The sequence below is a fragment of the Pezoporus occidentalis genome, unplaced genomic scaffold, assembly GCF_034315485.1.
Source record: "Pezoporus occidentalis ecotype Australia unplaced genomic scaffold, CSIRO_AGI_Poc_V1 ctg101, whole genome shotgun sequence".
NCBI lineage: Eukaryota > Metazoa > Chordata > Aves > Psittaciformes > Psittacidae > Pezoporus > Pezoporus occidentalis.
Genome location: NW_026912791.1, coordinates 1,576,878 through 1,600,516, shown reverse-complemented (window position 1 = coordinate 1,600,516; position 23,639 = coordinate 1,576,878). Strand labels below are relative to the sequence as shown.

General features: G+C 40.8%; 1 protein-coding gene across 8 annotated transcripts in view; it reads right to left on the bottom strand.

The window, feature by feature from the left end:
- ZMIZ1 (zinc finger MIZ-type containing 1) overlaps positions 1-23,639 on the bottom strand; it is a 345,736-nt gene that overhangs the window by 128,755 nt on the left and 193,342 nt on the right. For all 8 annotated transcript variants that reach the window (XM_062613387.1, XM_062613382.1, XM_062613421.1 and 5 more), the window contains one exon: positions 7,545-7,658. In XM_062613387.1, the coding sequence (XP_062469371.1) occupies positions 7,545-7,658 (114 nt within the window). The remainder of the gene's footprint in view (positions 1-7,544; positions 7,659-23,639) is intronic.

Below are 23,639 nucleotides of genomic sequence, written 5' to 3'. Positions count from 1 at the left end.
GGAATAAACAGCAGAATTCATCTGCTCAGTGTACAACTAAGGATAAATACATTCTAGGTTGGGGCAAAAAAGAGTAGACTCCATGCTACTTCAGGCCCATCCCAATTCAAATCTCAGTGATTTTAGACACCTACTGCTGACTGGAGCCACCCAGCTCAGTCTGAACTCTGTCTGAGGAGCTATCCTAAGTTTGATACACACCGTGATTTCAGTCTTACTCTGGTGACCCCTGATCAGACGGGATTGAGTTAACAGTTTCAATTATCCATTCAATGTTATAGGTAAGTGATACGATACCACTTGCAAGCATACTCAGGCTTTCCACAACTGCTAATTCAAGTTGAGCACATCAGTCAAAATTCCTAAAACATGCAGGTGGCACCCTGTGTCAAACCATTACTTCGTTCTGCAATACCGCAAGCATGCATTTTAGTTGACCTAAGCATACAGGCCACAAAATTCCATTGTCAAGTAGTGTATTTAGAAAGATAACAGGCAAGAGTTGACAGTGATACCACAGTTATAAATTGTTGAGACAATTGAGATCATCCTTCTTTATCATGGTTGAGAGAGGTGCTTGGCCAGCCCAAGATTCAACACTTACTATTTCTCTATGCTAGTTTACAGTAACAGTTGAGACAAACCTTATATAAGCTAGCCTATTTCCTACACATGCTTGTAACACCTAGCTTTTATTTTAAATTAGAAAGGGTGCTGACAGCTATTTCAAGCTGTGTCTTTAAAGGAACATATACCAGATTTATAAACAAACATTATTGTAGCATTAACCACTAATAAGAAACTCTGACCATGCCAAGCCTTTGAAATCTTTATTCTGTGTAATATTGCATTCATAACACAGACACTGCATTCACTGCCTGTGACACAGCTCTGCAGAGTTCCAGATGTCTGAACACTCAGGATCATTGACAGTGAGGAAAAAAATGTTGACAGTGAGGTTTTAATAACATGAAAAGCAGAGAAATTCAGCTACCAACTTCTTGTCTCTTTGCTGAACTTAACTGCAATACTTTTTTCTTTTATTTCTCCTTTCACAAGGCTAAGGAGCTACACCATTGCAAGCTCCACTCCCTGCCTTTCTTGTCATCGCACCACGAAGTATTGGAACAATGTACCTCTTAACCTAACAGGCCTGTTAATCAAGAGAGCTATATGACTGCTTATTACAAAACTCCCTTCCCATTATGTTGCACTTTCAATGAATCTCTTAACTAGCAGCAGTCAAGAGCACCCCCCCCTGCTGGCATCAGAATGAATTTTACCAATTCAATTTGCTGGCTGCTCAAAACTAAAAATGCCAGCTGATTGCTAGTTCAGACAGCTCCGTGTTCAGCCACTTGTGCATACTTGAAATTATCTGAATGCAGTTTGAAGACTACAGCAGAAATTTTGTAATTAGAATTCTGCAATGTAGATGGTAATTTTTCCCCCTCAGTAACACACAAAGATCAGATAAACAGGAAGCAAACTGAGGAATTTTGCAACATGAACAGTGATCTGCCTCAAACAGGAGAAAAAAAAAGAGGGTGGGGGGAGAGGGAGGAAGAAATCTTTGTGATCTGAAGTCCTGGTCTAATGAGGCTCTTAACACTCCCGTTGGAGAAGGGCTGCCTCAACAATACAGGCAATCAAAATGGGTGAGTAAAGTTGTACATCATTAACTAGCTTCTTGCCTTTGATGCTTGAAAACAGGCATTAAGTAGATTCTGCAAAGGTAAGGGACTCTACAGAGTGCCCTGTGCTCAAACTAGGGCTTTCTAAACTATGTTTCTGACCAGATAAGGTCCTGATTGGTGCATAAGGATCATATTTTCAAGTGAAAATAAACCAGTATCCTTGCCAGCTACTACTTTTCTTGGCACTTCCTGCAACAGTGAAGTAAACCATGCAGAACAAGGACACCTTCTTTACATCCTTCTCCTCTCTTCTGCATGCCTCTAACAACCATAAACATGAGACGGTCACCCTGTAAACCCTCTCCACCAGAAATTTTCTCTCAGAGGGGAAGATGCAAGGGAATTTGCTTTAATTAAGCCAGCTGATCACTGGGTCATTGCAATACTGTTGCCACCTGAGTCCTAGCTGACTTTGAGCAATTACATGGATGAAACATACACCTATCATAAAAAGAAAGTGACAAAGGAATTCCAAAAACTTTTTAATTTGGACAGCAAAACATCTCAAACATTTTAAAGCTGCAAAATAACTCATGTAAAATAATCCACCTTGACTAACAAAATTAAGTTCAAAAAAGGGCTTTAGGACACCATGAGGTCAGATGACAGCCAGTAATAGTGAGTTATTTGGTATGAGGCGCTCTGAAGCAGAGTGTCCTGTGCCCGCTGGTTGTACTCTGATGGTACAGCACATACACAGCCCTTGAGTGCTGTGATGCACTGCAAACACATAAAATTGTGTGTGCTTAACAAATGCATGGAAAAGATGATGGAAGCAGAATTTCTTCCATGTCAACCTTTTGCTCTGGAAGTCTTGGATACGAAGACTAAATGCAACATTTCTAGGCCTCTAGCAGGCAGGGGCATCCTGCCATTTTCTGGGTACAGATATGATGAACAAACTCTTCCATCTGTAATTATTCGCATTCAGATCCTAACCTTATTTGAAATCTGTGTTTTTGAATGTCACATGTTGATTTTTAGTTACACACTTTTCTGCATTAAACAGAACGAGCCCAGTCAGGTGTGAAGTCAATGTAACAGCAGCTACCTTGTGAACACATTTGCATTAGCTCAACTTTGTTCGTTTTGCTGTCTGAGGCATCACCCCGTTGTGAAAACGTGGCGTTATTCAAAGATACCATTCTTGTGGTTTTAGATACTTATATATATGTATTTTTAATCAATTACATTTTTCATTACACATCAGATGAGATGTGTAATGAAATATAATACATTTCTGTACCATGAAAGTAGGAGCAGCTTTCTCCCCACACCCCTTAAAATGACCTAAAAAACCAGTGTCGATTCCAGGATTTTCCAAAGAGAAATGCAATTCAAAAGATTATTGTACCATGCATCAGTATGACTAAAACATGAACCTATAGCAGACACTTCCATCAGTTTACCACAGATGCTTGTTATTTCAGCAACTCTCACTCAGCAGTACAGAGATCTACTAAAAGCTACATGCAGCATAAAAAATTTACATTAAATCCATAATCTTCAGATAGAGTACAATTAGGACTGCAGTTGTTGTGGTGTTGTTAATTTAAAGAGAAACATTTCTTAAACAAACATGGGTGCGTTTTCCCACATCTGATGACTGAAGTACACCCAGTATTTGGAGAGGAAATATAGAACATTAAGATAGGGGGGACAAAGGCATTTTTCACGACTATTTCATCATACCTTTTTGTGGACAAACTGGGGTAGGAAGTGCCTACAACACAGACAGACCCAGGTCATAACCACAGTGATCAGGCACCCCATTTTTCACTAGAGAAGCTGTGTTACATTCAGTGCTTTGGCCAAGGGCCAGCTCAGGTCAGTACACCCTGCTTACCTAAATTCCTCCTATTTTCCAAACAAGTTGCGGTGCTGGATTTTGATTTCTTAGACTAAGCCTCTAGGTACAGTTACAGAGTAACGGCACACATCTCTGCTTCTCTCACCCTTCCATTTCTTTATTGGACACACTGAAGAGCGATGAACTTTGCGCCCTGTAATACTGAAGTGCAGCAAGAGAACAAACCAGTGCCTTTACTGTCCTTTGCTGAAGACAAGTCTGTAAATCTGTCCATTTTGCTCTCAGCTGTTCTCTCATTTCCATTTTTGCTACAGTGCCAACTCAAATGATAGCCAACGCCCTCAGTAAGATCATGTACATGTTAAACTGCCTGGGAAGAGTAGTCCTATGGGAATAGATTAGAGTGGACCTGAGAAAAGGCAAAATAGAGTGAGACCACCTTGTCCAACCAAACTAGGGTAATTTTTTTCAACTGCACTTTCTTTCTAAAGGCAGTAAGGTAATGCCATACACATTATGTTTTCAGAGAACAATATTCTTATATTTATTAAGAATATTAACTTTACCATAATAGATTCTCATCCCAAAGTGCTTTATAAACTGTGACTGCTAGAATCAGAAACTGTTTCAACCATAATAAAAACACAGCTACATCTGGTTTGTGGAAAGTGGAGGTTATTTTAATCAGCTCCCCCATAACACTATGTAAGAAATAATATTACATACCAAAGAACACCATACCTGTTGCAATTTCAATAATTTACAGAATCAATTATTTAAATTATAATTCAGTTTCTGGCCTACAGACAATTGCATTTGATTTGAAACTAGCTACTGCTGAAAAAACACCTAGCTTTCCTCAGCAAGTTAGAAGAGAGTTTATGGTCTCTGCGAAAGATGGTAATTTGTTTGCATGAGTTCCATTAAAGCTGTTTAAGGCAACCTTTCTGTAGCCTGTAGCTTGCAAGGAAGAAAACAGATTTAAATCCTACCCCTCCATCATTGACTTTATTTATCTGTTGAAATGTGTTTTCTTTTATAAACTTAAATCACCCCCTCGATTTGGTGATTTTCTGTAATGGGTAAGCACAAAAATGTAAGCTCTAGAATTAATATCTGTCAGAACTGTTTGAATGTAATGGTGATGCATACATTTTTGCCAGAAAGGGCACAGCTTCTGGGGCTTAGTTAATGAAAAAATGTTTTCTTTCAATAGCACAAGCCACAGGTTTACCTGTGCACCCTAAATCTTTTCTCATCAACTGTCTGCACTGCACAGAAATTATTCCTGTTTCATTCATAGGCCTTGGCAGCATTAAGTCTAAGTACTTCTGCACACTACAGAGGAGGAGCCTTATAAGTGAGCAAGCAATTTTAGTATTTGTAAAATTTCAGGATTAAATGCACTTGCCTTTAGGAAGCCACACAGCTCAAATGTTGTAATGGTGGTAGAAACTACTTGTTTTAAAAAGCAAATCCAGAAATATGGAAATTTTAAGGGAATTTGGTTTTGAAGGTCATTTTAAAGGCTGTCAAAATAAAACAATAATCCTATTTTAGTGGTTGAACAGACTTTCATACTGATTTTTCTTTTAGCATAATCCTCACCCAGAGGAACATTTGATAAACTTTGTCAGTATTAAGAAAAATTGGCTCCTGATACTACAGAACATGCAGCTAAGCAAGCTAGTATTAAATTTACTCATGATATTCCAATATTTCAGCTGCCTTTCATTTATTTACAACTTTCTGAGTAATTTCCCTGGAAACAGACTGAAGTTCTACTACATTTGTTAAAGGCAGCACTATCTGCAGTCCTAAACTGCAGAAAGTGCTCTCCCATAATAAGCTCAGGAAAGGGAGATTTCATGCCACCCTTTTCAGATTTTAGGAAGAAGTATGAAGCAAAGCAATACACGCTGTTCAAAGACACATTTTCCTGTAAGAGGACAACAAGCCTCAATATCCACCTTTGCTAGATTTTGAAGAAGAAAATGTTTAGAAAGAAGTTCTATATGAGCAGGCTCAGATAGAAAAACTTCTGTAAGGAGACCTTGCCTGCTGTACTGCTACGTATAAGATACAAGAAGTATCAACCTCTTGGGGTAACATCATGTAGGTAAGCCTGTTTAATAAGAAGCAGGACGAGGGGTGTACACAGTGAGAAATTAAAGAATACCTCCTTAGAAGGATTTTAAAATTAGGAACAAGAAACACATGTTCATTGCAGTTTACATATATTCTGCAAACCCCGTGTATTTGTCTAACACAAAACAAGACAACTGGTTAAATTCTTGTGTTTTATCTTCTAAGAACTGTAACGAGATTACTATGTGTTATAAAGATGCCACTGCCAGTCAGTCCTACACTGCAGGTAGTGCTCTCTCATAATGCGCTCAGGAAAGGGGGATTTCATGCCACCCTTTTCAGATTTCAGGAAGAAGTTTGAAACAAAGCAATACATGCTGTCCAAATCTTAACAGTACTTAGATACTAAGGATTTTTTTTCTCTCTTTCTTGTCAACAGGTAGTATTTTCATTTCAAGAAGCTTTGATAACCAGGTATGGTGTGGTTTATGTCACTATTTTTCATAGAACATTTCCTTCTTGCTTTCCTTATGCTCTGTAAAGACAGTGAATCACTATCAGCCGGACCTCATTTTCACCCTGCACTTGGGCAGGGCTGCAGATCTGTTTATGTAGAAAGAAAAGATTTAAACAGCAAAGAAGTTGCAGGTCAGATCTGCAATGTTCTAGCAGAGATCTGCAGAGAAATACTGTGCACAGGCTGCCTCAATATACTTGAGCCAATTGTCTTCTTTCCCAAGTGCTAACCTGAAAAGGGTGGCAAATTTTTTTAAAAAGTATAACTAAAATGTATTTATGGTCACATAGATCCTATAAACTTTTCCTCATGATTGAGGTTATACAGAACTGTTGCTTCAAATAGAATTGTTAAATATCTGCCCTTTGGACTCCACTAACATTTCTAACTTTAATTTTCTTTTCTGATTGGAAGGACAATAGGCACCTCCTTAGATCATTGGATTCATTCTAACTTTTTGACACAGAAATCTGAGGGGTGCTATACACTTGAGAACATTAAGATGGAGCCATTCCTTAACATTTGGATTTCTGGCAAATAAATCTTAGTGTCTGTTTCATATACATCATATATACATAGTGCATGAAAATAGTCCATGTGCTTTTGCCCACCCAACAAATACAACAATGAACTCTTCATTAATGATCATGGAATTTGTTTCCTTCGTGACTATTTATTTACATCAACTTGTTCTGCAAGCTGCAGTGAACCTTTTGAACACTCAGTCAGAGCTTATTTCTTCTGAAAGCTTGACTCCATGTAATTATTTTGGACTGGATCCTGGTACCGGGTGAATGAGAAATAAAACTTCCAAAACAAGAATTGCTGTTGTGTGCACACTAAAATATATTTTCAATGCATTATAATAAAGTCACTTTAGGAACAACAGTGGTCTTAATAAAGAATGAATGGAAAGAAAAACACTGAAGTCAATAAAACTGTTGGAATTAGTATGTCAGGATTAGATCTGCAGTCAATATATGCAACAAAGTCAGCCAAACAGGCATGTCAGAAATACTGTTCAGCTGAAAGCACAGCATACTTAGAGTAGAAGGCAAACAGTCCTTCAGTCCTACCAAAAATGAGCAAAGGAGAATAAATGCCTGAAAAGCCTCTTAACTCCATAAGAATTTAAAACCATAAAAACAAGTATTGTATGTGCCTATCAGATAACCTAGCCTGTGCACTTGCATGTAATCTGACCATAAAAGTTCTCCCCTCCTGTGATTTAACTTCTTAACTTACTGCATTTCGCTTCCTGTGAAGTAACAGTCAAACAAACAGGTTTTGGGATCTGGCTTTGTGTGCTTAAGGTAAAATGAGAAAAAACCCACAACATGTAGATTCTAAATATCAGTTTTCCTTGGCCATGAGAGACTACATAGGGCATAAACCAGGATAGGAATCATCACCACAGAGGTAGCAGACATACCGTCAAACAACCCATCAGGCTCTGCTCAAACGGTCTCTGGAAGGCTCTGGGGTCTCCACACCAGTCCAGCAGCTCCGTTGCTGCATTATGGAAGTTTGCAGGATTCTGTAAGTGCTGAAAAGGGAAGACAAAGCAACACCGTAAGTAACATACACATGGGCTGACACAGTCTTTTCTGTATCACATTAACGCAAAGTTTGAAAACTAGGAATAGCATATAATTTGGAAGCAAGACTTTAGACTGTACCATGAACCCAGAAAATCCTACTTCATTCTTATGAATACTTACGCAGATTTTAAAATTTTCTGGTATGAACTCATTATTTAAAGACAAGCTGTAGGTGAAATACCAAAGCTCCCCTCAATTCCTTCCTCCTCCACCTGCGAATCATAATAGATTCTACACAGAAATGAAAACCATCTGAGCCCAAGTGGAGGGAAATTTCAGTCTCACATTCAGAGTCTTTGCCCTGGGCTTATGCCTCACTGTAGGGACATGCCAGCACAGCCCTGCCTTCCAACAATCAAGATTTTAATCTCTGCCTGCCTGCCAGGAGGCAAACACTCCAGCAACAGAGCAAAGCATACTCACTATACTGATCCTTTCTAGGAGTTTTAGTTTCAGTGTCATCATGAGCCATTTGGGCGATCAGCTTTGGGACGATAAAAAACAGGATTACTTCTTAATTGAAGCATGGTGGGATACTGCCATGACCGAAAATGTTTTCACATGCACAGAAAGCGTGTAGGAATTTCAGAGTGGAAACCTATCTCTTCTGAAGAGGCTGACACAATTATGAGAGAAAAACCTGGTTTTGTTTTGAGACTTGAATGAGCAATGCAATTTTTTAATTATCACATTAATCTCTGCCCCTGTACTAAACAACCTGTAGTCCTGCTTTTAAGAAGACGCATTTAGTAAACTTACCTGTTACTATTATTCACACTGTCAACTCCTCACTGTGCTACATTGCCAAAGTATTCCAACATTTTGGCAGGAGCAGAGGGAGGGCACAAAAAAGAACAAATTCATTTTACATGAATAATAGTAAACTGAAAAATACTAAACTCTCCAGTTCTGGTGATGCTAGACATTTCAATGAAAACTCCAGAAACAAACAGCAGAAAGCGTATTCAGGAATTGCTGGTATCTTTTTAAATAGTATGGTTCTAATTCTTGGGATTGCTGAGAAAAACATGAAAATGAGATGAGCATTTTATCTGGAAGGCACAAAACCCACAGGCATAATTTTTAAAATACATAATTATTTTTTAATCAGTTGCACATTTTGGGAAAAACATGACTGCTCATTTCAAAGCATCTGGATTAACAATAATGTTCACAATCTATTTTTCCCCCTTATCCCTGAGAAGCTGCATATATTAACTCTATGACAAATGAAGGAAAAGAAAAATTTCTCCCATGCCAGGTTTTGAGGAGCTCCCAGTCTGTGAGCCTTTGGATCACATTTCTGTAATTCTTATTCCATGAAGGCTCTTGGTCATAGGCCTTGTTTTAACAAGAGATGACTGACACGTGGGGCACAGATTTTTAAAACAATGGCAGAATGTGAAAAGCAGACAGCATTGTGCAATGCAGTTTTCTTCCTCTGCTCTCCAAACACGCACTGTAGCTCATGCCACCATCCAGTCCGATAGCTTTACCTCAGCTGCATTTCAGAACACCATTTCTTTGCCAACTGATCATCTAGCTGCTGAAGGAGGCAAACTATTGCATACACAAATTAAAGAGAAGAATCAGAGTAAATAAGTGCAAGAAGCCACATTTAAAGGCTTCTTGTAAAAAAAAAAAAACAACAAAACCCAAACCTTCCCATGAATGCTATTAACAGAGCCAGCGGTTTGGGTTATGAATCTTGTCAGCAAAAGGAAAAAGGATGCCTTTTAGAAGGCTTCATTTAATCCTCCAGAGAAGTGATTGCCTGACACCAAATCTCTCAGTGTATACTCTTTGCACATGCCACTTTCATCTGCAGGGGAAACAGAAGTTGGCTCAAATCCCTCTACAATAGCACATGTAAGCCCTGCTACTATCAAATATACAATCTCCAGAAGGCAAGAAAGGCGCATAAGCTGGTGAACAAATTGCACCATACTGAACACATACTGCACCAGGAGGACACTGGTCCCAGCTCTCTCAGTAGGGATAAAAATCCCCAAACCAAAACCCTCTTTCATACAGACACAATGTAAGAAAAAAATCACCAAAAGCTGCACAATTCTGTACCTGAAATTCTTTAATAACTGTTCCCTTATTGTGAAATTACTTGAGATCCACTGATGAAAAGTCCTAAATAAGAGCTACATACTATTTATTTTCACCAGTGTTGTTGTTTGCCCGCTACACATGACATCTTCCACTAATGCTTACAATCAAATTTTCCCATTGAGAAACAGACATTATGCTTGAATCAAAACAATATTTACAGGCTTAGGCTAACAAATAAAAAGCAGAGCAAGACCTTAAGTATATGCCTAATTTTCAGTTTAGCACCACCTAATGCCAATTTCTATTTACCATGACATCACTGAAAAGCAGTATCCCTTTCCTAAAGGTCCAACATACACTAAAATTGCACTTCTCTACGGAGAAAAGGCTCCTTCTACTTGCCCGTGTCAAAGCAGGGGTGACCTCAATGACTTAACTGTTTGCTCTGTAACCCTCCATCAACTTATTTCATTGCATCAGGACTGAGTACAGAGACACACGGTCAATAACCCACTTCTTAAATACAAAGGGGATGCTGAAATCCTGATTTCTTAAATGCAACTATGTAACTGAAACTGGTTTAGAAATTCACTGGGCAAGATAATCAATTCTATTAGTTCCATTATAGGCTAAAAAGCCTCTAACAAACCATGAGAAAAAGTTGTCAGAATACCAATGGTTTCTGTCTCTGTGGAGTGGACTTTAGTAGTTTCTGGGACGAGAGAAAAGCTGTTCTGCAGGGACACTCTGTGCAAGGTCACATGCAGTTCTGTCCAGGACTTATTTATCACAGCTTCCAGACTTTCTTAGTATTTCTAAATAAAGGTTCTCCAATTTTTCTTTTTCAGATTATGGAGGGCAAAGTTACTTTTGTGAAAAACAAGGGGAAAATACAGCAAGAACCAAAGCATGAAGGCAGGTGCAATTCTTTCCCTTTGCTATGCAAGAGGACATTCCAAATGCCTACTGTGATATTTTTATCTGAAACTGTGTTTCATGTAACAGGGGCAGGAAATCACCTCTTTAGTAGATGGTTTAGAGAAAAAAAGTGGCAATGAACCAGATGTGCCTTTGACACACTTTGGTGTACATTGAAAGCTACTCATGAAGGGCCACCTAACACCACCTTGCTTGCAAGCAGTGGTGTTTCCAACAAGTGGAGAGGATTTATATTAATAAAATCTGAAGCAGAGATGAACAAAGTCAACGAACTGACTGAATCGGCTATTTACCAGATTTCTTGCAGTATCACCTGCTTTTTAGAAGGTTATTAGTGAAACATGACAATTTCTGTTATCTCAAAACCTAAGAAATTTTTCAGTGTAATCACATATAACTCCAAAGCCCTAATATTTCCTTAGCCTGAATGGAACAGAAATCACAGAAATACTTGATGCATGTGAACATAACATTATAGCAGGGATCACCAGGTGGTGCTTTGAAGAGACAGTCTCTCAGAGTCATCTGGTTTTGGTCTTGGAAGGAATCTTGTGTTCTTTGTAGCACTTCAATTAACAGTCTGGTGTAGGGGGATGGAGAAAAAAAAAGCAAAGAACTTTGTTCTTCACTTTACTACGTTCAACAAGAGTGAACTGTACCAGGAAAGCCCCTTTCTGAGGACTTTGGCTGACATTTGGGCTGGATTCCAGGAAGACATCTACCCGCACGCTACTCATCATCACCTTCAGCTTAAACATTTTATTTACATAAAGAACAGACCATCTTTGTAAATTACTGTGTCCCTGTGTAGCCTGCTCTAGGTGGCTCTGCCTTGGCAGGGGGTTTGGACCAGATGATCTCCAGAGGTCCCTTCCAACCTAACAATTCTGTGACATATGGGTGGAGGATGCAGGTACACTAGGACCCAAGTTCACCAGCTTTCACACCAACTGGCTGTGGGCCTGTTCCATGGTTTGCTGCTGCATAGTCTCCTGGGGTGGGAAATAACATTCAAACGGGGAGTTACACATAACATCTGATATGTGGCTATTTCTGGTGCAAACATTTCAAAATACAGCCACTTCCCGAAACTGTTACTCCCTTCCCATTAGACAGTGATCAAAATGTCTTGCTGCGCAATAAAACTCTGCAATTGGCCCAAAAGAATAAGCTGCATATGAATACAGGCCCCTATAAGTAAATTAGGCATATGTAATAAAGATCTTATTTTTTAAAAGGATACTAAAGCATAATTGAGTAGTTTCAGTCTACACACCCACACTGAAGTGGGTGTAAACCATTTCCTGCAACCAAAGACTCAATCTGATTTTAGAGACACAAATCAATTATCCACGTTGAATATGGCAAGGACAACATCCTTATCTCCTCTAAATATAGAGGACTGCAACCCAGATGCACACTCGTGTATCTTAGATAGAACGGTCTAGAAAGTAACGGCAGAGTAGCAGTCAAAATTAAGAGCAATTACAAAGAGTTTATGTTATCTCATACATATATCAAGAAATGCTAACCTGACAACAATGGTGTGGAAAGTGAACCATTTAAACATGGAATCCATATGTTCCAGTTTGTTGCTATAGAAAACAAGTGTAGAATTTCAATTTACAAATGACATATCTCTGGTGGAGGATTTTTTCTCTTTTTTTCTGCGGAACACATCAGACTGAAGGCACAGACCTAATTTGGCACAACTTAACCTATTCAAAATGAGATGTCATGCAAATAAGTTTTTGAGCAGCAAACTGCTTAACTATGCTAAACAAGTTATTGCATTTATTTATGTGATGTCGCACCAAATTATGAAGGCTGACTCAAGTTGTCTGTTTATTTTGCTGAGTTATGTCTGCTCTGTGTCTCACTCCTTGATTTAATGGAGCTGCTGAAGATAATATAACTTATCACATAGACACTGTGCCATGTTGCTAGATTCTAGGTTAATTAACAGTAGCCGACAGTCACTGAATTTCTCACATGGTTAGTCACTTGGACCCTGTCTACTGTCTAGCTTCACTAATCAACGAGTCTGGGAATTTTACATTAGTGACACAACACACTAGCAACACAGGGAGCTTTTGACCGCACAGAAAAGGAAAACACAGCTAGATTGCAGGTAGCCTTTTCTTCACTCTGAAATTAACCCGTTCCTACACCACATGGCTAGGCTGCACGCTTAGCAAAACTTCTGGTACATCAATTGGTGAAATCAAAGGCAGGCGGCGGCTGCCCTCCTGCAGCACAGAAAACTATGGCTGCTGTTCCACAGGCACTGCACCAGCAGCTGCCCGCCCTGAAATGCTCCTGCCTCCCACAGCTCTGCCTTCTCCTGCCTGCTCTCCTGCACAGCACAAGAGGATGCAAAGCTGCATGGTGACTAGCCTCACCCTGTACTAATAATTTCAGCTGCATTTGGTCTCCAAAATGGCATGCAGTGCAGATTCTTGAACATTAGCACTAGCAGTGGGGGTAGCAGCAGCGCGTGCCAGCAGCAGGCCACTCATGGGAATGGTCAGGACTTACAGCATGCCATCATTTCATGCCACTATTAGACTGAAGTTGACCTAAAACTAAGGGTTCATTTTCTTGACAAGCTCACTCTCACGGCAGGCTGCCCTAAAAGCTTATTCCTCAAAGTACATACTCGCATCAGTTCCACTGCATCAGACCATGCTTGCTGTTCTGACCGTGAACTAGCCTCCCAAATACTGATTTTCAGTCAGTGCTTACAGTGAGATTCCCTATGTGACCACATAATCATTAGACTCAAAGAAGGTGGCAGCAAACAAAAGGGAGGGCTGGTAAGGTACCAGGACTCTGCTCTCAGCAGCCCACGCTTTGGATTAAACGCATCATGAAACTTCTCCCGAAGGTGGAGCTATACCATCAGCGTAAGAGGAAGACAAAGTTAAATTCACAGTATAAATACGCCTGCTCACAGTGCTCCCCCTCCTTTTTAAAATATAATGGTACTTTCAATTATTTCAACCAGAGGAATTTTTCTGTTACTAATATTCCTTGATATTCTCCATAAAACAGCGCATTCTAAGAGAGGTACCAAAAGAGCAATGATTTTTAGCATTCTGATATTGTACATATTTACTCTGGGCTTAATTCTCAGACTTTAGCCAAGCTATTCCTTGTTTAGACAACAGGGTCATCTATGATTTCCACAAAACCTGTCAACAGGTCCAGAATTTCAAGTGATACAAAGCCCAGTACTAAAGCCATCTTTTGCTAACGATGAGCCAGATATTCAGCATGCCATAAATTTTGCATAGGGCTCATGACATTTGAAATGCACATATAAAACTCTGAAGTTCACATGATCTGCTTGCTATTTCAGCTGCTGGCATGCAGGTTTTCAAGCCTTTCTCCACAACAATGGAAGTTAAAATTCTCATATGGCTGTAAAAATCTAGTAATCTAAAAGCAAAACAAAACATACAGTAGTTACTGAACTTTTTATATAAAAATAAGGATGCTCAATATCATTGCTGCTGAAACGGTAGTTCCTTTGGAAATTGATACTGATTGAGGAAGGAGCTGACTCACTCTTTTCTTTGCCTACGTGGCTTTTCTAACTGGTGCATACCCGCTCTGACCCTTGAGAGACAGGATTTGGTGTCCAGGTGCTTTGGCGTCCAGATTCTGCCAAGCAAGTCAGACTTTTTTTATCTACCTTAATATTCATCCAGACATGCCTGCAATCACGTGTAATGAAAATGACCTGTTGTACTGAAGGGGAGTAAAAAAGGGGGTAGGAAAGAAATGGACCTGGAAAGAAAGAGACAGAGAAAACAGAAAGAGATTACATGCCCTTCAACTGAAACAACCCAGGAGCAGAATTACTGTGGTCCTGCATGTTGGGCAAAGGGCGTTCAGCTCCCGAATGAAAACTAATCACCTATCTAAAGAATGTAAACAGGATTCCTGGTTAGACACCCTTGATGCAGTGTAACCAAGGGGGAGACAAGGCTGGTCTCTGCGTATTACTCAGTGCACAAGTATTCTCCCACTAGACCTAAATTTGATAGCTCACTCAGCACCACAAGCAATCAGTAGAGGAACAGCAAATCAGCAAGGGTCATTTGCTGTAATACATTAATAGAGCCTTTATTACTTTAAAACCTGAGCGTGAGTGAGCCCAGCCATAAGCCCTTCTCCCCCTCCTATGCACAGGCCTCTCCTTCAGGTCACCATCTACCAGGAATTCCTTCTCTCCCTGGCATGCCCTCCATTGACTGCAACAGAGTTCAGGGGTGTTACAGAAACACTGGACATTAAACCAATGTAGCTTTAAATGCAGAAAATGCTGCAACCTGAAATGGGTGGTTTCACTATAACTATTATTTTTACAGTCAAGTGTGATTCTACAAAGGCCTTACTCACAAGCAGCTATATTCAGTATATTAAAAACTCATCTGCAATGAAGATTCAAAACAAATGGTCTTTTTCAAGAGGACAGAGGGGAGTATTGAGCTATTTTCTGTCTTAGGGGAGTGTGATTTTTGTTTATCTGGGTATGGTTATATATAGTTCAATTCTCTACAGTCCTCTTCAATATCAAAGATTGTTTTATTTATCAAAAAATTAAAAGGCTCAAGCTGTGCATTTTGTATTCAGATAATCCCCCCTCCCAATTTAGTGTTAGTGAGATTGAGAGATCCCTAATAGAATTATCTTGCACTTACATGGCTCATTCCATCAGAGGCTTTGTAAATATTTTATTAAGCTCACATTTTGAGAAGCACTAGATACACTGAAAGAGATTAAACCCAAGTTAGCCATGCCTACTTACAAAAAACAGAAAGAAAGGGAGTCACCTTTGCCCCATTTGTCCACTGCAGCTTCATTTTCAAAAGAAAACAGTAAATACTGAGCAAAGAACACCACCTCTTTATTAGATGTTTTAGCTACATGAAAAATACTGGGTAATATGAGCAGAGGAGTCAACAATAAAAACAGAAGATCACATGCTAAACAAATAAGAGCAAATGAAAAACACATACATCACTAAACTGCAAAAAATCAAGTTGTCCAGGCGTGAGCTGTAAGGAAACAAAACCTGTACTAATGCAGATTTCCACTGATGCTTCTCATACACTTTTAGTATAAAGTGTGTATAAATCAGTATTGGTTTCAGTAAAGGTTAATATCTGATAACTGAATAGCCTTGTTTTGCTGCCTTTCTCATACCATGAGCTCTGTGAGGAAGATTGCACACCTATATGCATGTGCTGGAGGAAAGGAAAGGTAATGTAACCTTGTCTTGTCTCTTAGTTTCACAAAAATGTTAGACTTAACATCCTGATCATCAAGCACTATACACAGAAGCTAGAAGAGAGAAGAGCTGAAATAAGAATCACTCGTAACTCTGCTGATCAGAGCTGTATCGCCATCTTCCTGCTAAGTACCTTTCATATCTACATAGCTGCACTATATTTATGATAGACTTTGATAGAACTTTGTGCTATAGAAGGGAAATGAAGTAAATTAATGTCCTTTCGCCATAAACCCACCTACTGTTGTTCTACCACATTTTCCCTTGCCTAAGAGGAAACTGTGGCTTAAGGGTCTAAAGGCTGTGATCCAGATCTGACTGAAGATGGAAATGGGGCACACTAGTAGCGATATGATTTTTTGTTAAAATATTGGTAGATGAAACAACAGTGCCCAGTCGAATATTTGTACCCTTCTCACTACCAACACCTGGTCTGCTATTATGCCAGCTGAGAGCACTGAGAACAGTACGGTTTACAAAAGACTCAAAATAATCAGAGGGCTCTGAATAATCCTCAATCACTCACAAACAGTGAATTTATGGGGAAAAAAAGTCAAAAAACAAAGGTAATAAATCTGTTTGGTCATTCTCTAAAGCCATGCTCAGTGATGCAAGGCTCCAATCTATCTTTAAATTTGTGATTAAAACTCAACTAAATTATGAAGTAAGCCTGCCTAACTAGTTCACTCACTCTTCCTGGCAATTGAACCGAGCCATTTTCTATTAGTGTCCCCGGATCATAACATGCGGGATGGATGTCTCTGTGTGTGACTACAGAAATGGTGCTGAAGCTTCTTTAGTTTTAGTATTCCAATAGACAATGTAACAATACAGGAGCTCTCTTCTCTAATGTCCTCATGACTTTCAGCCAGTAACTGCAGTCCTAAATACCTAGACATATCAACAAGATACTTTTCTAAAAGCAATGGCCATGCTCTTTTCCCTAGAATACTACTGCACTGTTAGAATAATGATCTAAATATTTGCTCTACTTTTTAATGGTCTAAATGTCTTTCAGTAGAAGGTTAAATGAAGAATACAGGCAAAGTGGGGTGTCTACATAAATAATTCTGTGTTATGAACCATATAATAATTTGAGGCGCATATCACAGCATTTTGAAACGCTTGGGTTAGTGTTTAAGTCATGAAGATCTTACCATATCAAAGTGTTTTAAAGATTAAAGAAATATTACAACATCCCTTTACTGGAAGACTATTGTCAATAGTGCATCCTTTAAAAAGAAATAATGCTACCCAAAAAGTATAGGGTGAGTTCATGGCAAGGAGAAAAAAAAGTACCAACTTAAATTCCTCTGACTTAAGAACCAATTTTAAAAAACACACTTAGAACAAATACACTTCTTAGTTTTCTAAATTTCAGGAGAATAAATGCATTGATTCTGAAAAATAACCAATAGTCTTCAATATACTTAGTTGAACAGCAGCACATTCATTGGACATTTTATTTTCCAATTAATTTTTTTGACCCATCTGAGTAATTACTTACCCACTGATCCTGCTATTTATAGCACTTTTTATCAACTGAATTATCTTTATTATTTTAATCTCTTAATCTATGCAGAGATAAAATCTCACGGTGACTATTTAAAATGGCCACTACATGAACTGATACCACTGTGGAAGATGTAAAATTCACATGGCCTATTCTCACAGGTTCTACCAGCTAGCAAGATATTACTGAGGTATTTCAAATTCAAAAGGAAAAATACATCCCCATGCATCTTTTTCATTTGCATGTACTTACAAAACTGCCTGCAGCACGTGCTTTGTGACCTGCCTATGCACAATGTTAACAGTTCTTCTTGTGTAGTGCATAGAAGCAATAAGGAGCAAACACCACCAGTAAGGGACTTCTCCTTCAGTAGAGATATGCATGGTAGAGGTCTGTGCAGCTGAAGGCTCTTGTTCTTAACAGCACCACCACCACTTCAAACAACTGGGGTTTTTTTTCTTAAATGAAAAGTTCTGCTTTGTGAACAGGTACAGTATTTCTTATATGCATATGTTGCCTAAGTCATACCTGCTGTGGATTTGCTGTTTCACTAATGCACACAATGGAAGGAACTCAAGTAGCAAGCACATGCACATAAAGGAAGAGCCTGAAAGGGCATGACAAAACCTAGAGCCATGTTGCCAGCTAAGTCACATGTTCACTGCAGAGACTGACCCAGCTGCTGATGAAAAGGACTTCCTGTGCTCCTCAGACACTGAGGGCACCCTGGATCCAACTTACAGATTTCCAGAATTTTCAAGTGTTCATCCTTATTTACCAATAGGCAATTAAAAGCAACAGTTAGTGCACAGAAAAGACTAAAATTATTCTAAACACTAAATATGGGTCCTAGCAATGGTAAGTGGGAGTTTAAAACATCTTTTCCTTTTCAAAAACAGTTAACAATACCCATACCCTAGCCCTTGTGGGCAGGTGCGGCAGTGAAACAAGCAGCAGAACTGGGAAGAAGTGTACCCACACCAGTATTACCAGCCCACCTCAAAAGATGATGGGTTATAATATGCCCACTGAAAACTTGTCAGATAAACAAACCATCAAGAAGGCGCTTTCTTCCCCCTCCCTTCCAGAAGTGCTTCTAGCACTTTGCCTCTTTGCTCTTTCCCCTGTGGCTTCCCTGACAGAGCCAGAGCAGTCCCCACTGGATCCCCGCAGGATCTAACAGGGCAGGAATGTTGATTGACAAGTCTCTAAAGGGACTAGAGGAGCCAGGAAAGCTGGTCTGCTGTCAGTTTTTCCTAAACATACTTAACTCTAGCAGAGGAATATTCCACCAGACTGAGCATGAAAGCAGACAATTTGCAGCGCTGGGTCTCAGAAAGAAAAAAAACCCACACCATAGCTACTGAGACGGCATTGATGGACCATGCAACCAGTAAGCTGTAACACTTGAGGCCCACTGAATATCTTTTTATAGAAAAGAAAGGTCCTTTTCACCATTTGTCTTACTGCTATATGTTACTTCATATTTAGCTGCTAAACCCCCCTGAAACATTTATAGGGCTACAATCAAAACATATGTACTCTAAGTAAATGTGCTTTCATACGAATACTTTTCATTTTCAAAGTTCTTCAAGAATGAAATTTTCCTGAACCTTTATTAAAACCTTATCAGCTGTAATTTCATACCAGCCCATATTAACCAGTACAAAATATATTAAAAATGACATGGTTAGGACTGCTGAACATTTACATGAGTCTACAACAATAACACTGAAGAGCAGGAGAATTAGTTCAAGCATTTCAGGGCTTAAATGCTAACAGTTATGTAAATATACACAGAATTCCATTTTCTTCTGAATTGCAGCAACCAAATACTCAGTTGCTGAATGATGAAAGAAATGGGCCTACTTGTTTCCAATTTGAGCAAGAAAATAGCAACAAAAACACACAGCAATTACGACTCTTAGCATATCTCTGAATGGCTGGGTATGCGTTATAAAGCATCACAACTGCAGAAATTCAGGAAGCTTTCTTTAAGGAAAGAGGGAGAAATGCTAATCTGTTTCTAGAAGTCAGCTATGTGATGACGTGTGCCCCCAGTTAAGTGGGATTCCCCAAGTGATCCAGCACCATTTGAGGATACCACTCAACATGTTCTAATGTAATGTGACCCAAGCAGCAGAAACAACCTTCTCTGTTCCCACCATGACCAAATAGAGAGCCTTTCCATACTTCCTTTTAACCTGTTACTAACATTCCAGCACAGCTTTAGTATGTACCTTGACAACTGTCCTCAGCAGAGTGGGAAGATACCACACACCTATTCTGAAAGGGATGGTTTCCTTGTAATTTAAATATAGAAAGATTTTCTCCATCTTCCTCTTTTCAAGAATTTCAGAAGAGATGTATAGAAAACTTATAGACTAACAGCAGACAGACAACGGAAGACAGAAGTCCCTAGATTTAAAATACCTCTGCATTTTTAAAGTGAGAGTAAAGTGGAGATGCCATGAAACCCACTGATTTTGCTGGTATTCTGGTATTTGCTCATATCATTTAAGAAAGATAATGGACAGTGTCTGATTAAAGCCATACCTCTGGCTATTATGAAAAACAGTTCAAGAAAACCAGTCAACTCTGCCCTATGCACTGAAAGCCAAGCTGGCTCCCTCAGAACCCTGTACATGGGCACCAGGGAAGCCCTCAAATTCAGCCCTGTGCATGCCCAACCCAGTTCCTGCTGCTCTGGAGCACCATGGTGGACAGTTCATTAGAGCCAGCCAAGCCAGGAGCACTTGGCAGATAAACAGATTATTACTGCAGCATCAAATAGGGCAGTTCTCAAGGGCTATCAGGCCTTTGCTGAGCACAGAAATAATTTTGTGGTTTTGTTTGTACAGGTAAAGAATTAAAGAAAAAAATCTGCACCCTCAAGATCCAGCCACCTTCAATGTACACTGAAGAGACTCGTGTGTCATGACAAACTAATTGCATGTGTTAAGGGAAGCCTGTTACTTTGGCTTTTTCCACTGTACATCAAAAAAACCTGTTTGATTTTAAAGCATGTACACTTAAAAATACTGAGGGAATCAGCTACAAACAGACCACACAAGCTGTTCCAGCCTTCCACAGAAGTCTGAGGGTTTTTTCAAGAGTAAATACACAGCCACCTCTTCAGTTTGCCCTTTCATCTATTCTGAAACACTTCTTAACACACATACACACACACTTCATTTCCTAACTAGCTGATCATATACAAGTTTTGGATTTGTAGCTTTAAAGTGCTAAAAAAGATGAAGGTAAAACACAACCTTGATCCTGGAACTGAAGTCAGCAAGGATATTGTGGGTGTCTCACAAGTCACAGAGCTGGGAAGAAAGAAGCTTGTCCTGACCCTGTGTTGAAACCCGATCTAGTTAAAGAGGCACATGGATTACCATTTATAGCGTTTCTCAGGGGCTGGGTGAGGGGCAAGGCGGGCGGCAGACAGCTCTCAGTCTGGCTGTGTAAGCCACTAGCTGCCAGCAAGGTTATAAAACATGCAGATGCTGGGCACCAAGGAAGGATGGTCCCTGTTATAGTGCATCATCCAATGCCACTGCTCTGTTAACTGCCCCAAAAGCACTTCAGGAGAACAGCAGTAGTTTGCTCACAGGCTGGGAAGAAAGGATGAAAGACTGGAGGCCAGAGAAGAAAAGGCAGGCAGATTTTTATCTCTCCCTTCAGTTAATCCCCCAAATCAGTGAAGATCCATTGAATACGGCTATGTGATGTACTGTTTGCTCCCCAAACCAACATGCACGTAACAGCGTGTGGTCCAGTCCTCTTTGGGTGAACTGGAAATCACCCTTTGTGATACAACATTAATTTTGCCAGCTTATCACCTGTCACAAAGAACAAGGTAAATATCTTGAGGCTGGGAATTTATGACCCTATGGCAGATGTGCGCGTCTCCTCCAAAAAAGCTAGTCACAATCAGTTTCTGTCTCTTTCTCCACTATGGCAAAGGTAATAGTACAAAATTTGGAACTATAAAAAAGCAAAGAGCAATCTCTATGTAAAGTTCTTAAAAAAACCCCTCACAACAAACCAACCAACCAAATCCAAAACCACCCAACCAAAAACCAACCAAACAAAACCACCAACCCTCACCCATTCCTTTGCCACAAAAATACAAGTATGGCCACTTTCACAAAAAAGCTTTCTGCTATATATGTTTGGTGTTCAGGCTTGTCTTGATTAACCACAGTTTTTCATGAGCTGAAAACAGAAGCAACCCTAATCTCTTACCTGGGCCCATAGAGAACATAGGCACCATGCATTCATAAGCATGCCCAAGTATGATAATGTCCTGGGTTCAGCAGTAGCAGTCATTTTTCCCCTTCTTGGTAGCTGGTGCAGTGCAATGTTTTGACTTTCAGCTCGGGAACAGAGCTGATAACAAGCTATGTTTTGGTTTGGTCAAGGACTTTGTGAGCCTCATGCTCTGCCAGGGAGGAGGGGAAGCCGGGAGGAAGCAGAGACAGGACACCTGACCCAAACTGACCAAAGAGGTATTCCATACCACAGCACGTCATGCCGAGGATGTAACTGGGAGTTAGCCGGAAGGGCTGGGAGACTGCAGGGTTGGAGGAGGTATCGGTCGGAGCTTGGTTGGGCCTGGGGGGCGAGTTATCGGTCGGCTGGTGGTGAGATGATGTATTCTCTTCCCTTGTTATTTCCTTTATCATTATTATCATTGGTGGTAGCAGTAGTGATCTGTGTTATACCTTAGTTACTAAACTGTTCTTATCTCAACCTGTGGGAGTTGCATTCTTTTCGATTCTCCTCTCCGTCCCTCCGAGAGCAGGGGGAGGGCAAGAAAGGGGGGGAAGTGAGTGAACGAGTTACCTGACTGGGTTTAAACCACGACAGTTCTTTTTGGCGCCCAACGTGGGGCACGAAGGGTTGAGATAACGACAGATCTGACTGGATTAATAGTCACTGGTCACAATGCTGATTTATTGGCTCTCAGAGTTGTTTCGCTTGATCTCACAGCTTCAGACCGTTGTAACTTACGTAGAGCCGGTATTTGCTGTGATAGTGTTTATCAAGTATGGGGCCTGGGCTAAGGTTCTTGTCTCACTGTGCTTTATGGCAATGGCTTGTAATACGGGCGGGCTCCAGCAGCAGGGCGGGACGGACGTGGCCGTGGACTTGTACCTGGCTGTCCGGCTGCTCTTCACCGTCCTGGCCCTCACCCTACTCTCCATCTTCGTGAGGCTGCGGGGAGCCGAGGGGGAGCGGCCCCAGGAGCCGGCGGCAGCCAGAGCGGCCCCGGGGACCAAGCGGCGGCGGGAGCGGGGCCGGAGGCCGCGAGGGGACGGCTGCCGGTGGAGGAGGTCGGGGCGGTCGAGGAGCAGAAGGAAGCGGCTGCCGAGCAGCGGGAAAAGGCGGCGGAGGAGCCCAGCCCCGCGGAGGAGCCGAGCCCCGCGGAGGAGCCCAGCCCCGCGACGGCCGAGAGCATCCCCCGGAAGCCGCCCGCCGAGCCCCAGGAGCACGCAGGAGACCACGCAGCATTTCCCAGCAAGGCAGAGGAGGAAGAGCTGGACTCAGGAAAAGAGAAGCTGGCGGTGGGAGAGCCGGCAAGCACAGCAGCTACACCAGCCCCAGTGACAAGTACAGCAGCATCAACTGAGAGTTCTGGAGGTTTTGAATGGCCTTTGGGTATCCTTGGGACCTGCCTGCTGATTGTGATGGGGATCAGCATGTTGGCACACACACAGACTGTGTTCTACCCACAACCATTTTGTCTGATCTCAAAAGTTAAGCAGAGTCAGGTTTGGGTCTTGTCTGGGGTTAGACGAGGATATAGGGGGACCAAAAGGTTTTCTCCAAGGCTGGACAGTGATGAGTGGCAGGGTGTGTGGGACAGTATGGGCAAGTATCTAGTCCACTGGGCCCCTCCAGTGCTTTGGAAGCATCGGAGATGGAAGGCAGCTGTATGGAGTCCCCAGCAACAAGCTGCAGAAACTGCTTAAGGGGACAGTGAATTATTTTAAGCCTGGTGGGCCCATGGCACTTCAGGCCATCAGAGCAGAGATGCAACATAGAGATGGACTCATGATCAAGGGGTGGACTTAGCAATGGACACTATTGCCCAGGTTATTCACG